The 23,602-nt window shown below is 39.8% G+C and overlaps 2 protein-coding genes across 5 annotated transcripts in view; one reads left to right on the forward strand and one right to left on the reverse strand.

Annotated features, from left to right (window-relative positions):
* Positions 1–658: 658 nt before the first annotated feature.
* DHFR2 (dihydrofolate reductase 2) lies at positions 659–1,221 on the reverse strand. The gene is given in 2 exon segments (XM_010357313.1): positions 659–774; positions 777–1,221. Coding segments are annotated over 2 exon segments (561 nt in total).
* A 1,407-nt stretch (positions 1,222–2,628) lies between these two features.
* NSUN3 (NOP2/Sun RNA methyltransferase 3) overlaps positions 2,629–23,602 on the forward strand; it is a 72,099-nt gene continuing 51,125 nt past the window's right edge. Inside the window, exons 1-4 of one of the 4 annotated variants that reach the window (XM_030939862.1) lie at positions 2,681–2,769; positions 4,163–4,272; positions 6,826–6,928; positions 7,598–7,694. In XM_030939862.1, the coding sequence (XP_030795722.1) occupies positions 6,868–6,928; positions 7,598–7,694 (158 nt within the window). In that variant the 5' untranslated portion in view covers positions 2,681–2,769; positions 4,163–4,272; positions 6,826–6,867. Of the gene's footprint in view, positions 2,846–4,162; positions 4,273–6,825; positions 6,929–7,597; positions 7,695–16,010; positions 16,621–23,602 lie in introns of all 4 variants that reach the window. The other 3 variants (XM_030939870.1, XM_030939876.1, XM_010357314.2) reach the window with 3 other exon arrangements.

The following is a 23,602-nucleotide window of genomic DNA, read 5'->3' on the forward strand; positions in this document are numbered from 1 at the left end:
CATCTCAGCAGTATGGAGCTTGTTACCAATGAGAACCTCACTGACTTTGAACTGGTTTTTACCTTCTCAGTTCCATTTCTCCACACTTTGATGACTTCTGGTATGACCTAGCAAATAAACTGCTTTCACTGAAATTTCAGTCTTTGAATCTGCTTTGGGTTCCCCAATCTAAGACAGAAATATATTCATTTTCCCATCACTGGACTTCAGGTTGTTTTCGGTTTTTCACTGTTACAAACAAGGCTGCAACATTTTGTCTACAAACCTCTGGATATACACGTAGGAAGCTTTCGGTATTTCCCACCAGTGAAACTGCTCAGTTGAAGGGTATGTGCATCTTCATCTTTAATAAATAATACCAACATTAGAAAAGTCCGACAATGTCAAGCACTGGCAAGTGCCACATGTGATGGGTGTGGAATGCAGCTCACTGTAGCTGGTGCTGGGGACTCAGTCGGGGTCTTGGAGAGACACTTAGTTATAGCAAGAATGTTTCATAAATGGTATCTGATATAGTCAAGATTAGTAGGGAATAAAAACACGTTGCTTAGAAATAATTATCCATAGATCTGAAGTCAACAAGTCTCTTTTCTAATGTAAAAGTGCATACTTTTTTCAGAGGGAGGGAGAACAACTTAAACCAAAAAACACCTTCATATTAATCACTCTTCTCATATACTTCAAATTTGTACTTAATGCCTTTCTCCTCCTGGACATCAGAGAGAACACCTGGGTATTCTGGCAGAAGTTTATATTTCTCCCAATCAATTTCTGAAAAAAAGTGTCACTTTCAAAGTCCTGCATGATCATTGTCACAAATAGTTTAAGATGGCCTGGGTGATTCATGGCTTCCTTATAAACAGAACTGCCACCAACTATCCAAATCATGTCTACTCTGTTTGCTAATTCTGGTTGTTCAGTAAGTTTTAAGGCATCATCCAGACTTCTGGCAAGAAAATGAGCTCCTTGTGGAGGTTCCTTGAGTTCTCTGCTGAGAACTAAATTAATTCTATCCTTGAAAGGTCGATTCTTCTCAGGAATGGAGAACCAGGTCTACCTACCCATAATCACCAGATTCTGTTTACCTTCTACTGAAGAAGGTGTGGTCCTTCTCTGGAAATACCTGAATTCATTCCTGAGCGGAGGCCAGGGCAGGTCCCCATTCTTGCCAATGCCCATGTTTTGGGACACAGCGACGATGCAGTTTAGCAAACGAACCATGACAGCAGCGGTTAGCACCTCCGACCTTGCTGGCTACACCAGGAAGCCAGGCCAAGACTGCCGCGAAATTCCCTTCAAATTATTTTACGTGTCCACATTGCAAATACAATACCACTGTATTAATTAATTGCAACATTCTGGAATAAGCATAGAAAAATAAATTGTATAAAACATGTAAATATATAAAATATATTTATAAAATGTAAATTTATAAAATAAAAAATAGAGGCTGAAAGTTTAGACCGACTTTTCCACAAACATTAAACAGATTGGCATCCAAGAGATGGCATCATTTCATTCCTGAATAACATTGTCTTTTGTACCAAATCTAAATTCTAGTAAGATGCTTTTTTTAGGTGACTTGGAAACTTGTTTAAATAAATAAATATATTAAGCTTCAAATCAGATTAGTGGGAAAGACATGTTTTTACATGAATATAAGACTTGTACATATAGCATGTACCTATACTGATATGAGCATCAAGGGACAACTCAAAATGATGATTATTAAATATCAGGGACCATATCAAGCTGATTTTTTCTAATTGCTGATTGTTGCTACAAATGATAGTTACTGAAGCATGACACCAAAAGAGCAAATAAACTCTTCCTATCAAAATAGGCGTAATAAACAACTTCCTTGAAGAACCATTAAACTTCGCTCCTTGTAAAGGTGAATAAGGGAGGCTACAGTGGAGGAGCCTTTTGGTCTTCATACATTTGGTATCAACGCGATAAAAATCACAATGATAACAATAGTGAAAATAATAGCAGCAGCTAACATTTGGGCATTTACTGTTTCGTAATCACTGTTGTAACCGCTTTACATGCGTACTTCAGTTTAATCATTTAACACTCCCCATTAAAAGGAGAGATTATCCCCATGGGCCAGTTCTGGGGAAAAGCATGACTTAATTTCTTTTTCATTACATTCCATCCTTGTATCCTTGGGTACTGAATGTCTAGGCTAACAAGGGTCATTAGATTTGGTAGATTAAGTCAGTAACTAGCTTCGCTTTGAGAATATTTTAAAGCAGTCATCATACAACATAACCCCAAAATTCATTCTTTTATTGAGCCCCAGCAATACACAGAGTGTTTAGCACAAAATGCGACTATCTTTTTATTTCTTTATTTTTAGAGACAAGGCCTCGCTCTGTCGCCCACGCTGCAGTGCAGTGGCACGATCACCGGTCACTGCAAACTCAAACTCCTGCTCAAGCGATCCTCCCACCTCAGCATCTGCAGAAGCTGGGGCCACAGGCGCGCGGATGTGTGACTTTCTAAGGTCCAGCCGCCCAGAGCTGCGCCGAGCAATCCAAGTAGCGAAAGTCGCTTTGACCCTGTCCCGCTTCCTCCGCGTCCTGGGAAGTATCAGCGTTTACCAGCTACCGGAAGTAACTGCGCGCGAAATCTCCCGCGGGACTTACGCCTCTTCGACGAGATTTCTATAGCGCTGACAAATCAGTATCTCGCGAGAACTTGAAGAGGAACAGTGAGAATGAAAGTGGGTGCCCGCTTATCCCGGAAGTCAGACTGTTCTTTCAGGTCAGTGGAGGCTTTTTGATGCCGATTCGCGTATACCTCTTGTTTGAAAGCTCTCAGCGGGACAATGCTGACCCGGGTGAGGCCTGGGGCCTGGCTGGGTACCTCTATCTGAATTAGACGCTTCTGGACGCGGCCGAGGTGGCGAGGGAGGGTGCTGGACTGGGGGAACATCACCTTTGTTCGTCCACTCGCGAGATCAGCGTTTCTTTGGCTTTACTGTCAAGCCCTGAAATAATGCTGAGTGCAGTAATGCTGAGTCCCTTCCGTACAGCTCGCAGACTTCTAGTACCCACTGCCTCCAGCTCTTGGGGGGCTGAGATTTGTTTTCTGTGTCTTAGCGGTATCCCGGGAGCTTAGAACAGTGTCTGTTACATAGTAGGCATTGAATACACTTTTCTTGGATGAATAAATGAAACAATTGCAAGGAAGTTTCACGAGGAATTGGAGTGACTTTTTTCCCTCTAAATTAACTTTTCACTTTAAAATAATGAAGAGTTGCAAAGTTAGTACAGAGTTCTCAAATGCCTTTCACCAAGTTTTCTTGATGTCAACATCCACGGTGACTTGTTAGTTTCATTTAGAGACAAGGTCTTGCTCTGTCACCCAAGCTGGAATGCAGCTGCTCCATCATAGCTCATTGCAACCTTGAACTACTGGGCTCAAGCGATCCTCCAGCCTCAGCCTCCCTAGTAGCTGGGACTACAGGAGCGGGCCACCACGCCTGGCTAATTTTTTTTTTTTTTACTTTCTGTAGAGACAGGTCCTTGATATGTTTGCCAGTCTGGTCTTGAACTGAGAAATGATCCTCTCGCCTCTTCCATGCAAAGCATAAGCCAGCTGGAGTACAGTGGCGTGATCGCGGCTCATTGCAGCCTCCACCTCCAGAGTTCAAACGATTCTCCCACCTCAGCCTCCTGAGTAGCTGGGGTTACAGGCGCCCACCACCACTCCTGGCTAATTTTTGTATTTTTAGTAGAGACGGGGTTTCCCATATTGGCCAACGTGGTCTTGAACTCCTGACCTCATGTGATCCTCCCGCCTCCCCCTCCCACAGTGCTGGGATTACAGGGGTAAGCCACCCACCCAGCCCCTACAGTGACTTTTTAAAATTAATTTTGTTCCTTTTGACAGTTTACTCAGCCCCAGTAGATTTTGTTTTAACCTTTGCTTCACATTTGGAAAATAATTATTGGAAAAACCTTGCTTTTTCATAAGTAGGTAATGTAGTACAGTTTTGGTACATGTAAGGTATTGCTTCCATTTCAAGAACTAGTAATTATCCAAAAAAAGTGTTCTTGTCTTGAAAAAAAAAAAAAAGACCTTGCTAATGTTGACTTTCAATAAATTTGTAATAATATCACTGTATGTCAGCAACTTTTTCTTATCGTCATAGCTGAAAGCAAAATCAGAGGGGAAGCTTGCAAAACAGATTTGCAAAGTTGTGTTGGATCATTTTGAAAAACAGTATTCCAAAGAACTCGGAGATGCCTGGAATACAGTAAGGTTAGTATAATTCATCTCAATGCTTTGTGATGAAACAGACAAAGTACAATATGTAGTCCTCCTTTTTGTGGGAGGGATGCTATAAGTATAAAAGCCAAAGGAATCTAAATCTGGTTGCCCTTTCCTACTGAAGCTATAGAAAGGAACAACTAAGAAGAAATAGATTGAATCATAGCATGAGGGAAAGGGGAAAGAAAACTTTGTAGGGATGGTAAGCACAAATTGTTATGCCTTTGCTTTGAGCAATTGCTTTTATCCTTGAAATAGGAATGCCCACTTGTTTGACAAAATTAATTATACTGTAAAAGAAAAACCATAAAACTTGGAATAATTGACGGGTTTCTGAAATTTAGAAGATAATACAACAAATCTTTAAGGCCAGCACTGTTTTATCTTAGCCAAAGGTACACTTTATTCGGTAATCATATTTCTTTCCTATGTCGATGGCTGGGTATATTTTGAACACGTGCATATACACCCAAAATTATTTAAATATAAAAACAAGGAATGTTTAATGCATGGAAGTGAGAGAAATGTGATGTGTCTGTTTGGTAAGCTGCTGTTAATGTGTGGGTTACTGTATGGGTTCTTGACATTGAGTGCCTGATACACTATATAACACTTTCTGGAATACAGAGCAAGACCGTCTACATGTCCAGTTTACATGCCGTCTAGTTAGTCTTTATGGGAGAAGTGAGGAGATGGCTGTGGTTACAACTCTATAAACTAATTTGTGAATACTGTGATCCAAGTATCTAACAAAGCCTGAGGATACCAGCAAAGGCCTGAAGGGTAGCTGGGTCTTGGCGACTTATAGGATTTACTTAACAAGAAGAACTAGACCTTCTAGGTTGAGGGAAGAAGGTGCACTGTTCATGAAGTAAGGGCAAAAGTCCCCTACATGTTGCGTGAGGAAGAAAGTTTCATGGCTACAGATAGTATCTGGAACTTGGTCCAGACTAATTTTTCAGATGATTGGCTTGTCCGTTTTTTTCTTGGATCAACTTTTAAGCATTTCTCCTTTCCAAAGGGCAGTTCTAAACATTTTTCTAAAACTAAGTTTTGGCTAATAAAGATCACAAAGTCTGAGGTGATTCCGAGATAATTTTAGGACAATTAAGCTGTTATAGAAAGTGGTAAATGCTGTGATATGCAAACCGTTTATATTTGTGGGTTTTATTTCAAAAGTATTGAAAATCTTCAAACGGGTATTTTCTGTCACAGTGATGAAAAACTGGATAATAAAGTATGTAATAAATTCATGAGGTTTTCAGTATACAAAGGTACTCAAGTAGAGTATCCAAATAACCAAACACTTATTGCATGCTTACTGTATGCCAGACAATGCTGACTTACATCATCCTCAAAACAAACCCGTTAAGAGTTTAAGTAACTTGCCCAAGTTCACTCAGCTAATAAATGGCAGAACTGAGGCTTGTGCCTAGGTTGTCTGACTCAAGAACTCCCACAGCTCATCCTTGTTCTATACTGTCTCATATCTGGGATGTGACTAAAAAAAAAAAAAAAAAGACAAGATTTCAAGAGGTATTTTTTTTTTTTTCTGTAGACTTTGTAGCAGTCTGGCTACTCATATTCTATAATGACTTATTTTTCTACTTAGTGTGCGCAGAAAGTCATATACTTTTATTTGACTCTAAACAAAATGAGCAATGAACCTGAAATCCATTTAATTAGCTGTGCCTTCTGCTTCATCTACCCTATTGTTGAGTTTTCATGGTAATTTAAGTTTTGCATAAACACGCACTAAATTTGCCATAGGCAAAAATAAAGGTTTCTCAGCTTAGGAAGTAGTCTGAGCGTGGAAGATGGTATGGGGAAATAAGAACAGAATGACATATTTTGTTTTTTAACTGCTTATTTGCAAGACATAATGTACTTGTAGAGTCTACTTCCAGGGAAAGTCAAGTGCTTTTTTTTTTTTTTTTGGCCTATTTAGAAAGTATTTTATTCAATATTTTTAGTTTCCTGTAGTAGTGAGGAGTATTTAGTATTTAGTTTTGCTCTTTTTTAATAACTTTTCTTGTCTAGTCATCCTCTGAGCAGTCCTTTAAAATTGAAGTTTACCTTGGTTCAATGTTTGCTCTATTTGTTGCCTTCATGTTCTCCTCAGGTAAGCCCATTCGTGGCATGACTTTTATCACTATGCTGTCATCTCAAGCTGTGAGGTTCTTCCCAAGATTCAGTCCCATACTTCTGTTTTTTTAGCAACTTCAGTTACTTGGCAAACTCAAAAGTGTATTATTATTTTTCCATTCCAAACCTATGTTGCCTTTACTACCTGCATATTTTATCTGAATTAAGTGTATCACCATCAGTCTGGTTTCCTCCTTTCTTCTCTATACCTTCACTGCCTTTGTAGTAAAAAATGAACCTTATATAAAAATAGGTCTGGCGACTGCCCTCAGCTCCTGGGTGGCAATCTCTAAGCCCTTGGAATATCCTTCCTGGTAAGTGTGTCTTTGTTTACCTGGGTGTTGAGGTTACACCTGATAATCTAATGATGTGATTTATGTTGCGGCCTGGGGTTCACAGGTGTCAACTCAACATCCAGAAGGGCTTGTGACTAAAAGCTGTATGGACAGTCAATCATATGTACGTGACCAAGCCCCAGTAAAAAGTGGATACCAAGGCTTTGGTGAGTGTCCCTGGTTGGCAGTACTCTTGTGCATACTGTCATACATTACTGCCAGCAAACGTTAACCTCGTTGGTGATTCCATTGGAGAGGACAACTGGAAGCTTCATGCTTTGAGTTGTTGTGCATTCTGCACTGTGAGTCTCTTCCTGTGATTGTTTTTAATCTGTATGCTTTTGTTGTAATAAACTGTGACTATAACTGTGATTATAACAGCTTTCAGTGAGTTCGGTTGTGTCCCAGTGAATAATCAAACCTGAGAATCATCCTGGGAATCCCTGAACTTGTAGTTGGTGTCAGAAGTGAGAGTTGTCTTAGAGACTAAACTATCCTGCCCCTTCTTAATTTGGATCTTTTTTTAAAAATGCTGTACTGCTGCCATTCACTTAGACCATCACAATCTCTTATCTGGCATATTGCAACAGCCATCTTTAGTACTTACCTGTTTGCTTATTTTAGCAACCACTTCTGCTTATTCCCAGTTTTTCCAGTGTTTGTGTATTAGGCATTGTGCTAAGCAATGAGAATACAAAAATGGACTGTATATAACCTGCCCTCAAATACATGTATGGTTACTTGGATAATTAATGGATACTTAATAAATGTGTGATTAATGTAAGAGTTAATTAGAAATCTTGATTAACTTTGGAAATTATACATGTACTTTACAGAAAGCAAAACAAGCAGAACGTATAAGTCTGAACTGTCTGCAACATCTTTTTTTTTGTGGACACTCTTCTCACTGACCCAGAGTTCACATACAGAGAGGTAAAACAATGTGTACCAGTCAATGTTGTAATCACTTTGTGAATAATAACAATCCTATGTACAACCCTCTGAAATAGTTACTATTTCCATTTATAGATAGGCAAGCTGAGGCACACAGAGGTTAAGTAACTTGCCCAGGTATACACATCTCACACTTTAACTTGCCCAAGTATACACATCTCACACTTTGAAGAGCCTTGAGAGTTTGTTTTACCCACTCTGTCATGCTGTTTCTCAGGGCTACCAAATTCCATTGTGCCACACCTTGAGTACAAACCTCCTTTGCTCCCCAGCAGTCTGCAGTACTATGTTTGGACGAAACATCTTATGTTTCTGGGCAGGCTCCTTCATGCTTTTGGGACTGGCTATGCTGTTCTGCTAGGAATGCCTTTTTCCCTTCTCCCTCTGTACAGTAGTGTGTGTTCAGATCCCACCTCTGCATCTTGTAGCATATGACCTAGGTGAGTTAATATCTCTGTGTTCCACTGTCCTCGTCTGTAAAATGGGAAAAAATAGTATCTATTTCATATAATCATTTTGGAAGAGAAAAGGAATTTATGTATATACGATGTGAATGGAATGTTGTTTGACGTATAGTAAGGCCTTCATATGCATTAGCATTATTTTTGTTACCATGATTAACCACTTCATCAAGCCTTCTGTATGTCCTTTGTATAAATTAGTTTTGCCCTTCTTGTATCCATTGCATTTTGTGGCTAGAGCTATTGTAATTCTTTCAAGGTCTTATTGTTATAATTTACTAACGTGCTTATCTTTTTCCTGACAAGGGAGGGTTTTGAAGAATCAATACCTTAAGACTTGGGCAAGTCTTCTGCTTATTCCCTGTTTTGGCAGTGTTTGTGTACTAGGCATTGTGCTAAGCAATGAGAATACAAAAATGGACTGTATATATCCTGCCCTCAAATACATGTATGATTACTTGGATAATTAATGGATACTTAATAAATGTGTGATTAATATAAGAGTTAATTAGAAATCTTGATTAACTTTGGAAATTATACATGTACTTTATAGAAAGCAAAAGAAACAGACTGTATAAGTCTGAACTGTCTGCAACATCTTTTTTTTTTTGGACACTCTCCTCACTGACCCAGAGTTCACATTACAGAGAGGAAAAAAAAATACACACACACACAATCAGATAATATTACCATAATCTGTGAGGGGTGTAGTCCCAGGTGGTTAGGGAAGAGAGAAATGAACTAGTATCTAGATTTCTATATTGTCCTATATGTTGGCTTTACACACGTTTTCAGCCTTAATCTGTGCAAATCTCTGTAAAGAAGTAACCTTTAGACCCTTTAAAGTCAGAGGTTAGAACAATTGATAGGTATCTTGTAGTTATGGCAAATTCAGTCCTGTGATTTAAAAGTCCACACCTTTTCCTATACTTTCTGTGCTGCTGTGAAGGATCTGGAGTTGCATCCTTCCAAATGTATGCTCGGATCCCGTAGTATGAAGGACTCCTTATTCAGGATTTTTAGCCTGTTGATGCTCCACCAGAAACGCAAAGGATTTCCTATCTGAGGTGCAGTGAATACCAAATCTGGACATAAATTGCGCTTCTATGAGATACAAGGAAGAGCCTTTGCCAGAATAGAATAGGAAGCCATCAGCTCCTCATTAGCATCTCTGAAGAATAAAAATAAAGTGACTCAGAAACATACTTTGGTGCATTTCCATAAATTGATTTATTTTTCATTTCCAAACAACTTTTAAAATAGTTGAATGAGCACCCTCTAGTGGATAATAATAGCACTAAATCAAGGGATTTCTCTTTTTTAGCTATGGAAATTTAAATAGGTTCTGTAATCTACAGGGTTACATTAGTTGCGTTTAACAATCTCTAGATTAAATGATATTTTTCATCTTCATCACTAGGAAGGAAGGTAGCGTGGAGAGTAGAATAGTAGGAAAAAAGAATAAAGTCACAGAAAAGTTGAATGAAAATTATACTATCAAATAATAATTTGATAGTATAATTATCCAGTAGTATCATTATCCAAATGATACATTATACAGTGTTGCAAGATTTTAACTTAACTATCTTTTAATTTTTTAATGCTTTAACTTTGTTAAAATAGTAAGTAGTTCAGAGAGCCTTGAATCAAAACTCTAATTTTATCAATTTACTGTGGGATTTAGGCCCCAGGCACTTAGCCAAGGAGACAGAGAAAAATAAGTCAAGGTTCCCATATAAACGAATTAGGGAAATGGGTAAGCAGGCAGGGTGACACACAGTGTGATATGTTAGTTTAGCTTTATTAACTGTTTCTCAAACTTCAGTTATTCCTGTGTACCATCTGTCCAGTTTTACTTAATATTTATTTTTTTGGTCAGTTTTAATATTTTTCTTTTGTTTCTTAGGAATTTAAATATAAGCTAATTTTATATCATTATCAGTAAATAGATGTGCCTAGCATATAGTCGACAGACGGTGTATTTTTAGAGAATGAATGAATGTTGACAAGAAGATAATATACGATGGTTTACACCTGTAATTCCAGCACTTTGGCAGGCCAAGGCAGGAGAATTGCTTGAGGGCGGGAGGATTGCTTGAGGACAGGAGTTCAAGACCAGCATGGGCAATATAGCAAGACCTCATCTCTAGAAAAAATAAAAAATCAGCTGGTTTTGGTAGTGCATGCCTGTAGGCCCAACTACTTGGGAGAGTGAGGTAGGAGGATCGCTTGAGTCCAGGAGCTCGAGGCTTCAGTGAGCCATGATCGCACAGCAGTATTGCAGCCTGGGTGACAGAGTGAGACCTCGTCTCTAAAAAAAAGAAGACAAAACAGACTTAGCATATTGGAGGGAAGAGCAACAATGAGTAAGAAATAGAAAGACTTTCCAAGGGGGTATGTAGGCTCAGGCAAGTGACAGCAGTCAGTTTTCAGATCCTCAAGTTTCATGTATTCTCTTTCAGAAAATTACTCTGCCCCTCTGTACGTAAGGCGGTACATATTCTCCTTTCCCAACCTGCCTTTCCCCAATTTTCCTTCACCCTTTTCACAAAAAAAAAGGCACACTTGCACCATTCTGGCTTCTATGCCACGTTCCTGCAGGTATTCAAAACCTCCATGTGCCAGAAACGATTGGAGTGTCAGTGTGAGAAAGCAAATGACTAACAGATTCTCTGACAAGTCAGATGGTTTCCAAGTTTTGCTTTCAACAAAAGTAAAGGAGCCTTGATTGAGATGTCAGCTAACAATTCATTTAAGACATTTTTGATGATAGCTCGCTAAGTGATTTGGGAATATAACTCCAAAAGAATTCAAAGTAAGAAACATTGCTATAACAAAATATATTTAATTCTCATCCACTTATTTAACTGAAGGTTTTTCTCAGCTCTTATAAAAACACAAAATAGGCTTAAAAATGATGTTAAATCCTGACTGATTTTATTATAGTAAGAAGTAATATTCATTTATGAATATATGGAAACAAAAGCTTATTTCATTAAGATATCCATTTCTTATCAATTTTTACTTTTATGTTTATAAGTTGTTCTGATGGGTTTTGTATTAATAATATTATTGATCCCTGAATCCAGAAGTTACCATTTTAACACTTAGAGATTTAAGATCACGGGAAAAACAAATTTAGTATATACACATGTGTATATGTGGGGGCTAGAGAAGTGTGATAGGGTGATATAAAGATTTCAAGCATGAAAATGTATTAAGATGAAGTTATATGAAGTAGAATGTAAATAAAAGAGGAAACGAGCCGTGTAACATTTCCACCTGTTAAAGATGAGTCAGTCTGTGAATTTTTAAATGGGTGACGATGGGTATCAAAATCATTCTGATATTTAGATTCCACTGGGCATATATTAAAAGCAGTATAATTTGTATTTTAAAATGTCAGTTTTTACAGTATGCTGGAAATTGCATCCTTTAAACATATGGTGAGATTTTAATGTCAACTTAAAATGTGTTTTTTTTTCAAAATGATATCAGTGATGCACTAGCAAATTTGCAGGTCACTGACCTTGTGTGTCTCCAGTTCTGCTGGCTGCTGAGGTACTTGCACTTCTTCTTACCTGGAAGACCAGTAAATGGAGCAGCTTCAGACTAACTGTGAATCTTGGGAGAAGGCCTGGAGTGTGGCGCCTGGCCTCTGTTTTGTAGAGTCATCTAACATACATTCCCTCTACTGACTGCTAAGCTACTTGCCCATCCGTCAAAGCTTTGGATTCGGAAGCCACTTCCCTCCAGCCCCAGGGTAGCAGCCCACCCAGTGCAGGCACAGGAGTGGGTGTGTGTGTGTGTGTGTGTGTGTTGTGAGGAGGAGAATGGAGTTCAGTGGCAGGTGTGTGCAAGGGGAGCTGCAAGAATCATATTAATACACAGCTTTGCTTTCTCAGGGCTAGGAAGCACCAGCCTGAGCAGCCTTAGGAGTCTCTTCAAGAGTTGGTCTGTTGCAGCTGCTTCTATAGGCAGGATGTGTCTAGCTGGTATCATTGTTAGAGACAAGAGGGTTTCAGGGAGGTCAGGGCCACTTGCACTAAGTGACGGTTGGGGTAAAATTCTCTTTCCCGCCCCCTTTTGTCACTCTGTGATATAGTACCAGGGTCTCACACTTTGGGAATCACTCCTGTGAGGCTTGAAAGTCAGTCTGATTTTGAATCAGATACTTCTGCCTACTAGCAATGTGACCTCAGGTAAGTTGCCAAATCTCTAAAAGCCTCAGTTAACCTCTAATATAGGAGTAAGAGCTGCCTCTCTCAAGCTTGTTGTGATGGTTCTATGATATAAGCATGCAAAATGAACATTGTACACATCCAATCAGTAACATTTATTAATAATGATATCAGAGTATGGTGGAGGATGTGAACTGGGTGGTAAGTGGAAAGGCTTGCTTGGAGAGAGAAAACTCCCGGAGTTGAGAATGGATAAGAGAGAGGAAAGGTTATTCAGGGAGGTTGGGGGGCGGGGCATAGTTTATATGGAGACCAGTAAATGTTAAAGAAACTTGTTACAGGAAATCTATATAGTTCAGTAGGGTTGGGTGTAGATCATGAAAGATCAGAAATTTTGCTTGTTCTATTTAGGCCTTATTCTGTCTAGTCATTAAAGAATGAGATAGAATAATTTCTGAAGAGTTCTGCTTCAGTCTGCAATAAGTACATGTCTTTATTATTATTATATTTTAAGTTCTGAGGTACATGTGCAGAATGTGCAGTTTTGTTACATAGGTATACCCATGCCATGGTGGTTTGCTGCAACCATCAACCCATCACCTACATTAGGTATTTCTCCTAATGCTGTCCCTCCCCCAGCCTCCCACCTCCTGATAGGCCCCAGTGGTGTGTGATGTTCCCCTCCCTGTGTCCATGTGTTCTCATTGTTCAGTTCCCACTGATGAGTGAGAAGATGTAGTGTTTGGTTTTCTGTTCCTGTGATAGTTTGCTGAGAATGATGGTTTCCAGCTTCATCCATGTCCCTACAAAGGACATGAACTCATCCTTTTATATGGCTGCATAGCATTTCATGGTTTATATGTGCCACATTTTCTTTATCCAGTCTATCATTGATGGACATTTGGGTTGGTTCCAAGTCTTTGCTATTGTGAATAGTGCTGCAATAAACATATATGTGCATGTGTCCTTATAGTAGAAGGATTTATAATCTTTTGGATATATACCCAGTAATGGGATTGCTGGGTCAAATGGTATTTCTAGTTCTAGATCCTTGCAGAATTGCCACACTGTCTTCCATAATGGTTGAACTAATTTACACTCCCACTAACAGTGCAAAAGTGTTCCTGTTTCTCCACATCCGCTACAGCATCTGTTGTTTCCTGACTTTTTAATGATCATGATTCTAACTGGCGTAAGATGGTATCTCACTGTGGTTTTGCTTTGTATTTCTCTAATGATCAGTGATGATGAGCATTTTTACATATGTTTGTTGGCTGCATACAAATCTTCTTTTGAGAAGTGTCTCTTCATATCCTTTGCTCACTTTTCGATGAGGCTGTTTTTTTCTTGTAAATTTGTTTAAGTTCTTTGTAGATTCTAGATATTAGCCCTTCGTCAGATGGATAGATTGCAAAAATTTTCTCCCATTTTGTAGATTGCCTGTTCACTCTGATGATAGTTTCTTTTGCTGTGCAGAAGCTCTTTAGTTTAGTTAGATCCTATTGGTCAATTTTGGCTTTTGTTACCATTGCTTTTGGTGTTTTAGACATGAAGTCTTTGCCCATGCCTGTGTCCTGAATGGTATTACCTAGGTTTTCTTCTAGGATTTTTGTGGTTTTAGGTCTTATGTTTAAGCCTTTAATCCATCTTGAGTTGATTTTTGTATAAGGTGTAAGGAAGGGGTTCAGTTTCAGTTTTCTGCATATGGCTAGCCAGTTTTCCCAACACCATTGATTAAACAAGGAATCTTTTCCCCATTGCTTGTTTGTGCCAGGTTTGTCAAAGATCAGATGGTTGTAGATGTGTGGTGTTCTTTTTGAGGCCTCTTTTCTGTTCCATTGGTCTGTGTATCTGTTTTGGTATCAGTATCATGCTGTTTTGGTTACTGTAGCCTTGTAGAATAGTTTGAAGTCAGATAGCATGATGCCTCCAGCTTTGTTCTTTTTCCTTAGGATTATCTTGGCTATATGGGTTCTTTTCTGGTTCCATATGAAGTTTAAAGTATTTTTTTCCAATTCTGTGAAGAAAGTCAATGGTAGCTTAATGGGGATGGCATTGAATCTATAAATTACTTTGGGCAGTATGGCCATTTTCACGATATTGATTCTTCCTATCCATGAGCATGGAATTATTTTCCATTTGTTTGTGTCCTCTCTTATTTCCTTGAGCAGTGGTTTGTAGTTCTATTTGAAGAGGTCTTTCACATCCTTTGTAAGTTGTATTCCCAGATATTTTATTCTCTTAGTAGCAACTGTGAATGGGAGCTCACTCATGATTTGGTTATCTGTTTGTCTGTTATTGGTATATAGGAAAGCTTGTGATTTTTGCACATTGATTTTGTATCCTGAGACTTTGCTAAAGTTGCTTATCAGCTTAAGGAGATTTTGGGCTGAGACGATGGGGTTTTCTAAATATACAATCATGTCATCTGCAAACAGGGACAATTTGACTTCCTGTCTTCCTATTTGAATACCCTTTATTTCTTTCTCTTGCCTGATTGTTCTGGCAAGAACTTCCAATACTACGTTGAATAGGAGTGGTAAGAGAGGGCATTCTTGTCTTACACTGGTTTTCAGAGGGAATGCTGCCATTTTTTGCCCATTGAGTATGATATTGGCTGTGGGTTTGTCATAAATAGCTCTTATTGTTTTCAGATATGTTCCATCGATACTAGTTTATTGAGAGTTTTTAGCATGAAGGGGTGTTGCAAAGGCCTTTTCTGCATGTATTGAGATAATCGTGGTTTTTGTCATTGGGTCTGTTTATATGATGGGTTACATTTGTTTTTTTTCAAGGATTAATTTAATTTTTAAAACAAATACAAGTATTGATTCACTCTTCTCAACTTGACAGTCTGCCTGTGGTATAATTGTCAGGTAAAAACATACATCTTTACAACACTGTGGTCCCAAGTTAAAAACAAACAAACAAATAAATACACCATTTCACAGAAAAGAAACAACATGAAAATAGCTCAAGAAATACACTAATGATCAAAAATATATGGGGAAAGAGGAACATGTAGTTTTGACTTAACTGAAGAAACCAAGAAGAAACTGGTCTACGTATGTAAATGTCCATCCTGGAAAGGCAGGTGTCAAGATTTTCGGGTAGGAATCTATATGTCTTGAATCTCCCGTATTTCCTGAATAAAAGTGACCTCTTTCAGTATTTATACTTCGTGGCTCAGGCACCTACCTCATTTGGCTCTGTTTCTTACTCACTCTAGCCTCTACTTAAATGAGTCTGAAAAATTCGGCGATATAGCATAAGGAGAAAAATAATCACACATAATATTTTCATTTCTGTAGCTAGTTTAGATCAGGGTTTGTTACTAGAAAATTCCTGAAGAAAATTTCAACATTAAGTCTGTGGCCTTGCTGAACCAAGCCCCCCCCCCCCCATTAATATTTAGAAAACACCCACTGTTTGGGCTAATAGCATTATTGGTGGTACCTATTATATAGAGGGATACCTGAACAAAGTCTGTCTCAAAACCAGCATTAAATCACTCTCAGGTTGAAAAGAAAAAAAAGGGGAGTCTAAAGTCACAAGAAGTAAAGACATATCTAGGACTCTTGTCCTTCTGGATCCACATTTCCTTCAGGGTCTTCGTCATTTTAAATGTTCTCTGCCATTTGCCATACTTGCAGGATATTATCTTCTGATACAGAACAAATCACCCAAGATTCATTAGGATTCCAGGAGAAATCAGATATCTTGGCAGTGTGACCACCATGAATAAACAACAATGCTGGCGGCCCATCTTCTGCATCTTCTGGGGGTTGTTCCTCTCCAATTTTACTTAAATCCCAGACATTCATTCTGTGATTAGTACCACTGGAAGCCAAAATAGCCTCATTGTGAGGTGACCACTGAACCTGGAATATTTCATCCTTATGTGACTCAAAGGAATGTGACATAAGTTTCAGATTTTTCAGATCCCACAAGGCAACAGTCTTATCATCTGATCCTGTGGCAAGAATGAATTCAGTGTAAGGATTGAAAGGCAGTTCACTTCAGCAGTGTGAGCGTCAACTGAGTGTCTTGGTTTGGAAGTATTGTTTGAACGAGTATCCCAAATCATAAGTTTCTGATCATCAGCAACTGACACAAACAGAGACTCATGGAGCAGATTTCAGGAAACATCTTCTACTACTGCTGTATGCCCTGTAAAGATGGTCTTCACATCCACCACTTTTCCCTCCTTTGGAATGGCACTGATGTCCCACAGGCAGGTGGTGTGATCATCAGAAGCACCAAGTAAGTGCCCACTGAGATTTGGGTTCCAAGAAAGCCCATAGCCTTCCTTCTGATGTCCACAGAGACGCAAGTCTGGGTTGCACTCTCCAGAAAGATCTGGTTTAGAAGGATGTTTTGTATAGTCAAAGACAAGAACATCACTGGAAGGAGTCTGTTGTGATGATACAAGGATTCTGGGGCATATAATGGGCCCTGTTTACTTCTCCTTCATGTTTGATCTTAATTTCTTTTTCAATTTTTCCACTAACTGAATGAAAACCTCCAAATTCTCCTTTCTCACTGTCATAGTATGATGCATCACACTGAGCATCATCATTACGGAGTTGCACACAAGATGGTTTTGTACATCCAATGTGAGCATCCCCAGGACAAGTCGATGAATGCTGAAATCTTTCCCTTCTGGTCTGGTTACACCTGGAAGCCACTGGGCAGTTAGGCTGGGCCACTCCAAAGCCTGCGTCATCACCAAATCATAAAGAAAAGGGGTGTTCTTTTTCCATATTTTGTACTCCTTGTGGATCACTCGTTCTTCCACTGCATCGTCGAAGGCTGCTTCCTTGTCTGCCATGGAGAGCAGGCGAGCCAGGGGAATCCTGGAGTCAAGCATTGTGGGAGGCGCAGGGAGGCTGCAGGCTGGATTGATTTGCGTATGTTGAACCAGTCTTGCATTCCAGGTATGAAGCCGACTTCGTGGTGGATAAGCTTTTTGATGTGCTGCTGGATTTGGTTTACCAGTATTTTATTGAGGATTTTCACGTTGATGTTCATCAGGGATATTGGCCTGAAATTTTATTTTTTTGTTGTGTCTCTGCCAGGTTTTGGTATCAAGATGATACTCATAAAATGAGTTAGGGAAGATTCCCTCTTTTTCTATTGTTTGGAATAATTTCAGAAGGAATGGTACTAGCTCCTCTTTGTACATCTGGTAGAATTTGGCTGTGAATTCGTCTGGTCTTGGACATTTTTTGGCTGGTAGGCTATTAATTACTGCCTCAATTTCAGAACTTGTCATTGGTCTATTCAGGGATTCGACTTCTTCCTGGTTTTGACTTGGGAAGGTGTATGTCTCCAGGAATTTATCCATTTCTTCTAGATTTTCTATTTTATTTGTATAGAGGTGTTTATAGTATTCTCTGATGGTAGTTTGTATTTCTGTGGGATCAGTGGTGATATCCCCATATCATTTTTTATTACGTCTATTTAATTCTTCTCTCTTTTCTTCTTTATTAGTCTGGTTAGTGGTCTATCTATTTTGTTAATCTTTTCAAAAAACCAGCTCCTAGATTCACTGATTTTTTTGAAGGGATTTTCTGGTCTCAATCACCTTCAGCTCTGCTCTGATCTTAGTTATTTCTTGCCTTCTGCTAGCTTTTGAATTTGTTTGCTCTTGCTTCTCTGGTTCTTTTAATTTTGATGTTAGGTTGTCAATTTTAGATCTTTCCTGCTTTCTCTTGTGGGCATTTAGTGCTATAAATCTCCTACACACTGCTTTAAATGTGTCCCAGAGATTCTGGTACATTGTGTCTTTGTTCTCATTGGTTTCAAGGAACATCTTTATTTCTGCCTTCATTTCGTTATTTACCCAGTAGTCATTCAGGAGCGGGTTGTTCAGTTTCCATGTAGTTGAGCGGTTTTGAATGAGTTTCTTAATCCTGAGTTCTAATTTGATTGCACTGTGTTCTGAAAGACTGTTTCTTATGATTTCCATTCTTTTGCATTTGCTAAGGAGTGTTTTACTTCCTACTATGTGGTCAATTTTAGAATAAGTGTGATGAGGTGCTGAGAAGAATCTATATTCTGTTGATTTAGGGTAGAGAGTTCTGTAGATGTCTATTAGGTCGGCTTGGTCCAGAACTGAGTTCAAGTCCTGAATATCCTTGTTAATTTTCTGTCTCACTGATCTGTCTAATATTGACAGCGGGATGTTAAAGTCTCCCACTATTATTGTGTTGGAATCTAAGTCTCTTTGTAGGTCTCTAAGAACTTGCTTTATGAATCTGGGTGCGCCTGTGTTGGGTGCGTATATATTTAGGATAGTTAGCTCTTCTTGTTGCATTGATCCCTTTACCATTATGTAATGGCCTTCTTTGTCTCTTTTGATCTTTGTGGGTTTACAGTCTGTTTTATCAGAAATTAGGATTGGAACTCCTGCTTATTTTTGTTTTCCATTTGCTTGGTAAATATTCCTCCATCCCTTTATTTTGAGCCTATGTGTGTCTTTGCACATGAGATGGGTCTCCTGAATATAGCACACTGGTGGGTCTTGACTCTTTATCTAGTTTGCCAGTCTGTGTCTTTCAATTGGTGCATTTAGCCTATTTACATTTAAGGTTAATATTGTTATGTGTCGGGGGGCGGAGCAAGATGGCCGAATAGGAACAGCTCCAGTCTCCAACTCCCAGCACGAGCGACACAGAAGACCGGTGATTTCTGCATTTTCAACTGAGGTACTGGGGTCATCTCACTAGGGAGTGCCGGACAATCGGTGCTGGTCAGCTGCTGCAGCCTGACCAGCGAGAGCTGAAGCAGGGCGAGGCATCGCCTCACCTGGAAGCGCAAGGGGGAAGGGGATCCGTTTTCCTAGCCAGGGGAACTGAGACACACAACACCTGGAAAATCGGGTAACTCCCACCCCAATACTGCGCTGTAAGCATACAGGCACACCAGAATATATCCCACACCTGGCCGGGAGGGTCCCACGCCCACGAAGCCTCCCTCACTGCTAACACAGCAGTCTGCCGCGATCTATCCGCAAGGCAGCAGCGAGGCTGGGGGAGGGGCGCCCGCCATTGCTGAGGCTTAAGTAGGTAAACAAAGCCGCTGGGAAGCTCGAACTGGGTGGAGCTCACAGCAGCTCAAGGAAGCCTGCCTGTCTCTGTAGTCTCCACCTCTGGGGACAGCGCACAGCTGAAGACCAACAGGGGAAGTAGCAGGAGCCGGTGCAGACGCGAACAACTCTGTCTGACAGCTTTGGGGAGAGCCGTGGATCTCCCAACGCGGAGGTTGAGATCTGAGAACGGACAGACTGCCTGCTCAGGTGTGTCCCTGACCCCTGAGTAGCCTAGCTGGGAGAAATCCCCCACTAGGGGCAGTCTGACACCCCACACCTCACAGGGTGGAGTACACCCCTGAGAGGAAACTTCCAAAGGAAGAATCAGACAGGTACACTCGCTGTTGAGCAATATTCTATCTTCGGCAACCTCTGCTGCTGATACCCAGGCAAACAGGGTCTGGAGTGGACCTCAAGCAATCTCCAACAGACCAACAGACAGTCCTTCTGACTGTCAGAAGGAAAACTATCAAACAGGAAGGACACCTATACCAAAACCGCATCAGTACGTCACCACCATCAAAGACCAGAGACAGATAAAACCACAAAGATGGGGAAGAAGCAGGGCAGAAAAGCTGGAAATTCAAAAAATAAGAGCGCATCTCCCCCTGCAAAGGAGCGCAGCCCATCGCCAGCAACGGATCAAAGCTGGTCAGAGAATGACTTGGACGAGAGGAGAGAAGAAGGCTTCAGTCCATCAAACTTCTCAGAGCTAAAGGAGGAATTACGTACCCAGCGCAAAGAAACTAAAAATCTTGAAAAAAGAGTGGAAGAATTGACAGCTAGACTAATTAATGCAGAGAAGATCATAAACGAAATGACAGAGATGAAAACCATGACACGAGAAATACGTGACAAATGCACAAGCTTCAGTAACCGACTCGATCAACTGGAAGAAAGAGTATCAGCGATTGAAGATCAAATGAATGAAATGAAGCGAGAAGAGAAACCAAAAGAAAAAAGAAGAAAAAGAAATGAGCAAAGCCTGCAAGAAGTATGGGATTACGTAAAAAGACCAAATCTACGCCTGATTGGGGTGCCTGAAAGTGAGGGGGAAAATGGAACCAAGTTGGAAAACACTCTTCAGGAAATCATCCAGGAGAACTTCCCCAACCTAGTAGAGCAGGCCAACATTCAAATTCAGGAAATACAGAGAACGCCACAAAGATACTCCTCCAGAAGAGCAACTCCAAGACACATAATTGCCAGATTCACCAAAGTTGAAATGAAGGAAAAAATCTTAAGGGCAGCCAGAGAGAAAGGTCGGGTTACCCACAAAGGGAAGCCCATCAGACTAACAGCAGATCTCTCGGCAGAAACTCTACAAGCCAGAAGAGAGTGGGGGCCAATATTCAACATTCTTAAAGAAAAGAATTTTAAACCCAGAATTTCATATCCAGCCAAACTAAGTTTCATAAGTGAAGGAGAAATAAAATCCTTTACAGATAAGCAAATGCTTAGAGATTTTGTCACCACCAGGCCTGCCTTACAAGAGACCCTGAAGGAAGCCCTAAACATGGAAAGGAACAACCGGTACCAGCCATCGCAAAAACATGCCAAAATGTAAAGACCATCGAGGCTAGGAAGAAACTGCATCAACTAACGAGCAAAATAACCAGTTAATATCTAATGGCAGGATCAAGTTCACACATAACAATATTAACCTTAAATGTTAATGGACTAAATGCTCCAATTAAAAGACACAGACTGGCAAACTGGATAAAGAGTCAAGACCCATCAGTCTGCTGTATTCAGGGGACCCATCTCACATGCAGAGACATACATAGGCTCAAAATAAAGGGATGGAGGAAGATCTACCAAGCAAATGGAGAACAAAAAAAAGCAGGGGTTGCAATCCTTGTCTCTGATAAAACAGACTTTAAACCATCAAAGATCAAAAGAGACAAAGAAGGCCATTACATAATGGTAAAGGGATCAATTCAACAGGAAGAGCTAACTCTCCTAAATATATATGCACCCAATACTGGAGCACCCAGATTCATAAAGCAAGTCCTTAGGGACTTACAAAGAGACTTAGACTCCCATACAATAATAATGGGAGACTTCAACACTCCGCTGTCAACATTAGACAGATCAACGAGACAGAAAGTTAACAAGGATATCCAGGAATTGAACTCATCTCTGCACCAAGTGGACCTAATAGACATCTATAGAACTCTCCACCCCAAATCAACAGAATATACATTCTTCTCAGCACCACATCGCACTTATTCCAAAATTGACCACATAATTGGAAGTAAAGCACTCCTCAGCAAATGTAAAAGAACAGAAATTATAACAAACTGTCTCTCAGACCACAGTGCAATCAAACTAGAACTCAGGACTAAGAAACTCAATCAAAACCGCTCAACTACATGGAAACTGAACAACCTGCTCCTGAATGACTACTGGGTACATAACGAAATGAAAGCGGAAATAAAGATGTTCTTTGAAACCAATGAGAACAAAGATACAACATACCAGAATCTCTGGGACACATTTAAAGCAGTGTGTAGAGGGAAATTTATAGCACTAAATGCCCACAAGAGAAAGCAGGAAAGATCTAAAATTGACACTCTAACATCACAATTAAAAGAACTAGAGAGGCAAGAGCAAACACATTCAAAAGCTAGCAGGAGGCAAGAAATAACTAAGATCAGAGCCGAACTGAAGGAGATAGAGACACAAAAAACCCTCCAAAAAATCAATGAATCCAGGAGTTGGTTTTTTGAAAAGATCAACAAAATTGACAGACCACTAGCAAGGCTAATAAAGAAGAAAAGAGAGAGGAATCAAATAGATGCAATAAAAAATGATAAAGGGGATATCACCACTGACCCCACAGAAATACAAACTACCATCAGAGAATACTATAAACGCCTCTATGCAAATCAACTAGAAAATCTAGAAGAAATGGATAATTTCCTGGACACTTACACTCTCCCAAGGCTAAACCAGGAAGAAGTTGAATCCCTGAATAGACCAATAGCAGGCTCTGAAATTGAGGCAACAATTAATAGCCTACCCACCAAAAAAAGTCCAGGACCAGATGGATTCACAGCTGAATTCTACCAGAGGTATAAGGAGGAGCTGGTACCATTCCTTCTGAAACTATTCCAATCAATAGAAAAAGAGGGAATCCTCCCTAACTCATTTTATGAGGCCAACATCATCCTGATACCAAAGCCTGGCAGAGACACAACAAAAAAAGAGAATTTTAGACCAATATCCCTGATGAACATTGATGCAAAAATTCTCAATAAAATACTGGCAAACCGGATTCAGCAGCACATCAAAAAGCTTATCCACCATGATCAAGTGGGCTTCATCCCTGGGATGCAAGGCTGGTTCAACATTCGCAAATCAATAAACGTAATCCAGCATATAAACAGAACCAAAGACAAGAACCACATGATTGTCTCAATAGATGCAGAAAAGGCTTTTGACAAAATTCAACAGCCCTTCATGCTAAAAACGCTCAATAAATTCGGTATTGATGGAACGTATCTCAAAATAATAAGAGCCATTTATGACAAACCCACAGCTAATATCATACTGAATGGGCAAAAACTGGAAAAATTCCCTTTGAAAACTGGCACAAGACAGGGATGCCCTCTCTCAGCACTCCTATTCAACATGGTGTTGGAAGTTCTGGCTAGGGCAATCAGGCAAGAGAAAGAAATCAAGGGTATCCAGTTAGGAAAAGAAGAAGTCAAATTGTCCCTGTTTGCAGATGACATGATTGTATATTTAGAAAACCCCATCGTCTCAGCCCAAAATCTCCTTAAGCTGATAAGCAACTTCAGCAAAGTCTCAGGATACAAAATTAATGTGCAAAAATCACAAGCATTCTTATACACCAGTAACAGACAAGCAGAGAACCAAATCAGGAATGAACTTCCATTCACAATTGCTTCAAAGAGAATAAAATACCTAGGAATCCAGCTTACAAGGGATGTAAAGGACCTCTTCAAGGAGAACTACAAACCACTGCTCAGTGAAATCAAAGAGCACACAAACAAATGGAAGAATATACCATGCTCATGGATAGGAAGAATCAATATCGTGAAAATGGCCATACTGCCCAAGGTTATTTATAGATTCAATGCCATCCCCATCAAGCTACCAATGAGTTTCTTCACAGAATTGGAA

Source organism: Rhinopithecus roxellana, chromosome 1 (assembly GCF_007565055.1).
Source record: "Rhinopithecus roxellana isolate Shanxi Qingling chromosome 1, ASM756505v1, whole genome shotgun sequence".
NCBI lineage: Eukaryota > Metazoa > Chordata > Mammalia > Primates > Cercopithecidae > Rhinopithecus > Rhinopithecus roxellana.